This window comes from Camelina sativa, chromosome 16, assembly GCF_030686135.1.
Source record: "Camelina sativa cultivar CO46 ecotype springtype chromosome 16, ASM3068613v1".
In the NCBI taxonomy this organism is placed as follows: Eukaryota; Viridiplantae; Streptophyta; class Magnoliopsida; order Brassicales; family Brassicaceae; genus Camelina; species Camelina sativa.
Window position 1 is genome coordinate 30,443,540 of NC_141895.1, and position 6,889 is coordinate 30,450,428.

The 6,889-nt window shown below is 35.0% G+C and overlaps 2 protein-coding genes across 4 annotated transcripts; both read left to right on the top strand.

The window, feature by feature from the left end:
- The first annotated feature begins 2,076 nt into the window (after window positions 1–2,076).
- On the top strand, window positions 2,077–2,965 carry LOC104752976 (uncharacterized). The gene has a single exon (XM_010475238.2). The coding sequence runs from the start codon at window positions 2,351–2,353 to the stop codon at window positions 2,792–2,794; it is 444 nt and encodes a 147-aa protein (XP_010473540.1). The 5' UTR covers window positions 2,077–2,350; the 3' UTR covers window positions 2,795–2,965.
- Window positions 2,966–3,017: 52 nt separating this feature from the next.
- LOC104752977 (uncharacterized) lies at window positions 3,018–6,462 on the top strand. Of its 3 annotated transcripts, none has more exons than XM_010475239.3 (14): window positions 3,018–3,388; window positions 3,475–3,522; window positions 3,609–3,669; window positions 3,791–3,823; window positions 4,045–4,169; window positions 4,308–4,442; window positions 4,523–4,599; window positions 4,680–4,936; window positions 5,120–5,176; window positions 5,258–5,426; window positions 5,539–5,596; window positions 5,678–5,763; window positions 5,856–5,912; window positions 6,073–6,462. In XM_010475239.3, the coding sequence occupies exons 1-14, from the start codon at window positions 3,238–3,240 to the stop codon at window positions 6,163–6,165; spliced, it is 1,407 nt and encodes a 468-aa protein (XP_010473541.1). In that variant the 5' UTR covers window positions 3,018–3,237; the 3' UTR covers window positions 6,166–6,462. The 3 variants fall into 3 exon arrangements, with proteins under 3 accessions (XP_010473541.1, XP_087348096.1, XP_010473542.1); XM_087491970.1 differs by having other exon boundaries at window positions 3,064–3,388; window positions 3,764–3,823; XM_010475240.3 differs by lacking the exons at window positions 3,018–3,388; window positions 3,475–3,522 and having other exon boundaries at window positions 3,612–3,669; window positions 4,065–4,169.
- The last annotated feature ends 427 nt before the right edge of the window (window positions 6,463–6,889 follow it).

The window sequence follows — 6,889 nt, forward strand, 5'->3', positions numbered from 1 at the left end:
TATTTTTAGATTATTTTATTTAATTTATATTTTTGTCTTTTCATTATTTGGGATTCATATATTACCGTGCCTATAATTTTATATTTTTTCTTTAATTATACCAAATTAATTTTTTTCTAATTTATCAACCTTGATTGGTTTATCATAAACCCTTCTTTTTTTTCAAACATAAATATTACCATTATTCATTCAATCCCAAAGAGAGATAACAAGTAGAAACTCATCAACCTAACAGATGGATAAAATAGCCTAATTAAACACAATCTTACAACAAACATAGATAGATAGATTGGAAAAAACATAAATCATTGTTGACAGATCCATAGGAGCTTAAAGACTGTGACACCCTGGTATACAAAAAGGTTTAAAATAATTGATTTGACCACATATGTCATCAAAATGCAATTATTTTTTTCGGTCAAACTTCATGATGGATGACCTTCCTGGAAGTGATTGTCGGAACTGTGCGAGTGAGGATAAAACACAGAAATTTGTTGATTTGTAGGATCGGTAAACAAGTTTTTAAAGTCTTCCAAACGTAACAAACCCCGCCATCGAATATGGGTGGGTCCACGGGCCGGAAATAGATGTAGGGCCCACTTAGGAAGGTGGGCCCATGGACTGTGAGTGGACATAAGCTCACTAATCAAGGTGGTGGTTGAGGCGTTACAAAGACATATGCTACATCATGGTGTGTCATTGGTTGTAAGAGCAAGCCATTTTGAGATAACAAAAAAACGTGAACATTTCTCTCCATACAGGAGGAGGGCAGAGCCGAGGTTCTCTCTATGGTGGTGATGGTTGGACACAAGGTTATATCCCTAAGGAAGGAAGGTTGAGGAGGTTGGACGCAAGGTTATCTCCCCAAAAGAGGAAGGTGGAGCCAAGGTTCTCTCCATGGTAGAGGAGGTTGGACACAAGGTTCTCTCCATAACGGATGAGGACGGAGCCGAGGTTTTCTCTATGGTGGTCATACATTATTTTGATAATACATCATCGATTAGTATATTATGCAATATATAAACACAATAAGTCAACTATTTTACTTTCACTTCTGCATAGTTACTATCACGAATACATTGAGAAATTTAATATTAGTTACTATCAAAAGATTTTGTAACATTAGAAAAAGGTTTTTTACATTCATTGGTTGTCGGAGCAACCCATTTTGAGATAGCAAAAAGACGTGAACATGTTCTCTCCACACAGGAGGAAGGCAGAGCCGAAGTTATCTCTATGGTGGAGAAGGTTGGACAGAAGGTTATCTCCCCAAGGGAGGTGAAGGAGGTTGGACGCAAGGTTATCTCCCCAATTGAGGAAGGCGGAACTAAGTTTCTTTCCATGGTGGAGGAGGTTGGACGCAAGGCTCTCTCCATAAGGGATGAGAGCGGAGCCGAGGTTTTTCTCGATGGTGGTCATACATTATTGTGATAATACATCATTGATTAGTATATTATGTAATATATTTTTATTCAAAATGTTTTTTGAGCCAACAATTTTAGTAAATAAAATACTATACAGAAGTGAAAATAAAATATTGTAGTTGGCTTAATGTGTTCATATTCACATTTTCTAGGTAGTGATAAAGAATTTATTTGTAACATAGAGTATATTTAGATGTAAAAAATACACTTTTAATAGTAACATACATAAAAGATTTGTAAATGGATATAAATCAATGTATTATAACGAAATAAATTTTATTAGTAACATACAACAAATTCTAATATATTTTTATTAAATTAAATTTAATTTATAAAATTTTAAACCCGCACATCGGACGGATCCTCATCTAGTCTTAATATAAAGATCTTTTTTTTTCTTTTCATTTATTAATATTTGAACTTTTTGGGTTTAACATATTATAAATTTGCCTTTATGTGTTTACATAAGTATTTTATCCTATATTTATCTTGATTTTACATTTTTTTTTGAATATGAATATCCATAAATATTTTGTTTATACAAATTTAATAGAAACATTAATACTTTTATCTTTTTACAAATTATTAAAAACTTTAAAGTTGGCAAATTGATTGTCTCGAAAAAACTTCTCAACACATTAGACATGTTATATCACAATTTGTGAATCGTGATTCTCTGCTACATAAAATATTTCAATTTTGTAGATCTTGGAATCTACTTTTCTAAAACTTTTGGGAAATTGATTATGGTGAATACACTTTGATATATTTGTTGAACTTGCTAATCAAGTGTTATATATGTGTACATAAGGGTGTGTACTGAATCCCTTATGCATCATCACAATTCTCTCTAGCTTGCTCTTATTCTTATTAGTAAAAAGTATTAAAAAAACTAACTTTGTTACTAAGTTTTTTTCTTTCTTAACATGGAAACTTTATTTAAGGAGATAAACTCCAAAGCTAATAAAGCAAGGACGAATGTGGACAATTTTTATACAGCTTACATGAAAGCCACTAACTCGGATTTGGCAGATGAAGCATTCTTAACCGTTACTAATCCGATCATCTCACATATGGGGAATATCATCAATACAACAAAACACATTGCATATTGCTTACAAGTTCTACGGAACACAAATTCAGACCTAAATTTTCTTCAAAATCTTAATGCGATCGACAAGATGGCGGTTGATGTTTGGGGAAAATCAAAAGTTGCGTTGGATGTAATGCGGAAAGCGATTGTTGATGCAAAGGAAAGAAAAAAAGCAAGAGATGAAGCGCAAAAACTAGCAAGAGATGAAGAAGTAAGGAAGATAGCAAGGAACGAACCAAGAGAGAGCAATTTACACTACTATCGTTATCGTAGTTAAGTTAATATGCATACGAGTATTTAGCAAAGCAAAGCAAAGCATGATATATGTTCCCAGTGTTAGCTTCAAAACTAAAAACATATGATATTTTTTTTTTTTAAGAAAGAAATACATATTAAAAACCCCCATTAAAGACATCATAATATATGAAAAATGATTATATATTTTATATTGAAGAATTGTTCTTCAAACAAACACCAAACGAAACCGAAATACATCAAACCAAATCGAAACAGAAATGCATCAAACCGAAACAAAGAAGAAGAAATACATTAAGCTAAACAAAATCAGACCGAATCATAAAACCGATCGAACCGGAACAAAACAGTTAACCAGATTGGTGACCCTTCCCTGAAGCCTAAAAAACGACACGCCGTCGTTTTCGTCTCTCTTCACTCGCCGGAGAGAGAGAGAAGAAGAAGAAGAAAAGACGACGGAGAGAAATGGCGGAGGAGCAGAATAAGAAGCCATGCCGATTCTGGATTTGGGCCTCAGCTTCCGTAGTTTTCCGATTAATCTTGATCTCCTTCCCGGGAAATCTCAATCTCTCTTCACGTCCGGAGGTCTCTACTCCTCTCACCAGCATTCGCCGCCGTATTAACTCTTTCTCTCTCCCTCATTATCTCTCTAAGATTTCGAATTCAGCTCACATTTCTTCGTTTTGTGCGTGAAAATTTTAGTTGCTGAAGGTTATTGGTTGAAGCAGGCATCGATGTCACCATACGCAGGTCTATCTTTAAGATTTGATCCTCTGTAATTTTGGATTCTAAAAGCTATTGGAAGCTGAGATTTTTTTTACTTGTGATTTGAGCAGGATCAATGTATCATGGCTCACCATTGCTGCTCTCGATTCTTGGACCTCTCACGGTTCAGAGGTAGTGACTGTAATCGATTTTCGATATTAATTTGTATGGATTTGTTGAGCTTGAACCATATCAAGACATGATTTTTTGTTCCTTTTGAGGTTAGTTGGATAACAAGTTTGGGTTTTTGCAGTATTAAAGGGCAACCAAGTCATCTCCTGTGCAGGTACTTTGCGATGTCCCTTCAACTCTGTGATCACATGTTGCTTCTTGGTTCTTAGATTTGAGCTAGTTCAAAATATTGGGTAGGATTAGATTGTGAGTGTAATAGATCTTGATAAGCTGTTTCGCTAAGGGGAGAAGAGATGTGAATATGGAAACGAGATGATCAAGAACTTAAAAAAGTCATGTCTTTGATAGTTGGTACCAACATTTTCTTGGATACAGCTTGGTCTTTGTTATTGCAGATATATTAAGTGCAATGCTTCTTCGAGGTATTGGTCAGAAACTCCAGATGGCTTATGGATTGAATGCGAGGCTACTTGGCTTTCTTAAGTCATCAAGGGATAAAGGTAAAGTTTAGTCTTTTTTATAGTCTTAGACCCTTTCTGCGCATTGAGATTGAAGTAGAGAGTAATTCTCTTCTCTTTTTACCGTAACTATTTACTTGAAGACAAAGATTGATCTCTCCCTTTTCGTTGTCTTCTCAGTGATCCTACCTTGTGGTGATATTGCTGCTCTTGTGTATTTGTGGAATCCATTCACGATAGTTTCTTGTGTGGGTTTATCAACTTCTCCAATTGAAAACCTGGCCGTCGTACTGGCGCTTTTTGGAGCAGTTACTCGTAAGAAGATGATGATATTTGCATATTGATATTTCAATCGTTTCTTGACATTCTATAACCGATGTTTTCTACCTACGCAGGACGAGTTCCTCTGGCTGCATTTGGCTTCGTCATGGCCACACATTTATCTCTTTACCCTGCAACTCTTGCAATACCGGTATTTATCATTTCTTGTTTTATTTATTTCACGGTTCTCAAATTAAACAGATTATAATTGCTCTTGTGTATTTCGCACAGATAATTATTATATTGGGATATGGTTTGGATGCTCCTCCTATAAAATTGTTCCTTCAGACCAGAAGTGTGGAAAATGAGAAGAGTTCAACCTCTACTGTTTCTAAGCAAGCCAAGTCGAAACAAACTACACACCTTCCGTTCTTATGGAAAACAGTTGCGCACTTCTTGTTCTGGGTACTTCTGTGGTCGCTTTATGTACTGGTTTTATGCGCCTTATCACTGAATAAATATGGTGGGCTTGAGGAAATGTTCAAGAGGTACCCCCTAACATTGAAATTTAATGCATACCGCGCTATATAATTAGTTTCTGTTAGCCATATATAGAACAAAGAAAAGTATTCTCTATAAGTTAGATACCAGTTTATATACTTATTATTCAAGAACTTGCAACATAATCGTTAAGCATTTTGACGTTTGTGTATCTTTGCCACCTGCTATAGGACGTATGGCTTCATTCTCAGTATTGAAGATCTTTCACCAAATATTGGAGTCTTTTGGTAAGTATCATAAAGCCATATCATCAGTGGTGGATAAAAAATCCCTTCTAATACACTATTCGTTTTAAATCTCACGTTCAGGTACTTCTTTGCAGAAGTCTTCGACTTCTTCAGAAACTTTTTCCTGATAGTTTTCCACGTAAATGTTCTGTTTATGTTACTCCCCTTAGTCATACGGTTGAAACATCGGCCCTGCTTCCTGGCTTTCGTATACTTAGCGATCTCCTCGATTCTTAAATCTTACCCTTCAGTAAGTACTTGATTTCCCTTTTAACTAGATATTGTGTTTTTGTTTTTTTGGAGGAATTGTACTAAAGAATGTTAACAATGAGTGAGTTAAATCATTTGACTGAACCTCCTAGGTTGGAGATTCCGCTTTATACTTGAGCTTATGGGCATTGTTTGTCAATGAGTTAATAGGTAAAAGCAAATACTTCATAATCTATTTCGCATTGTTTAGCTTTTGCTTTGCATATAAACTCTGTCTTTTGTTTTGCATAGATATGAAGTTCTCGTTCTTCCTCTTCTGTGGATATCTTGGGATTTCTCTCCTCAGCCCTGTGATGCACAATCTCTGGATATGGCGGGTAAGCTCAACTCAAATCTATAGCCCAACTCTTCACATCAGTTGGAAGAAAATGTTCCAAAGATCATAACTACTTTTGATTTTTCATTACAGGGTACAGGAAACGCAAATTTCTACTTTGGAAATGCTATTGGCTATGCGTGCTTTCAGGTAAAATATAAGCCTAAATCCATTATTTTATTCAGTAATTGGAGTTTAGATTCATGGAGTGCACAATTAGATAGCAACCAGTAGATAATGAGATTATCAGATTTTTTTTTTTTTTTTAATATAAATGATGTAGCTTATGGGTTTCTGTGGGGTTTTACAGATCGTTTTTGTGGTTGAGAGCGTAAGCGCAATGCTAAACCATGACAGGGCGCTGAGAAGATCTAGCTCGAACCATGGAGAAGTCAAGAGCTAAGCCATTAGAGGTCATTGCGCCACTTTTCTATTACACGTAAAGAGAAGAGTTTTTGGTCTTTCGCTTAACGTTAGCCTCATGTGATTGTTGTGAGTCGCTGCTTTTCTTTGTTTGAGAGCATCATATAAATGACTAATCTCCAGTGCCTTGCGCTTAAAGTAACTATTAATTTGCACTTTGTACCGAGACAACAAGTCTGAGAAGTGTCGGTCTGAATAAATTAATATGCACCATACATTTGTAAAATGTGTGTTACGGAAGAAAAAAAATGTAATTTTAGAGGGGTCGCTGAGAAAAGTAGGGGTGGACAATCAGGTTTATTGTTTGGTTTCGGTTTGATTTCTTCGGTTTCACATAAATTAAAACCATACGGAACTGTTTGTAATCCAGTTTAGTTTCATAAAAATTGAAACTATACTCAGACTACCATTTTTGTTAGGGTATGCAATTCGGTTTACTATTTGGTATGCATTTTTTTTTTAAATGACAACAATGCAACAGTTAGGGATGGGCTTTTCAGTTTAAGGTTTGGTTTCACTAGTTTTTTTTGAGGTTTTTTTTTGGGGGTTTTATACGATTTATAAAAACAGAAATCATATAAAACCTATTATACTTCAGAATTGGTTTTGGTTCGGTTTGCCTAATTTTAGTTATTCATGTTGTTTTGATATAGTTAAAATTTTGAAATAAAAATTAGTAATTATAAGGACTTTGGTTTACTTGG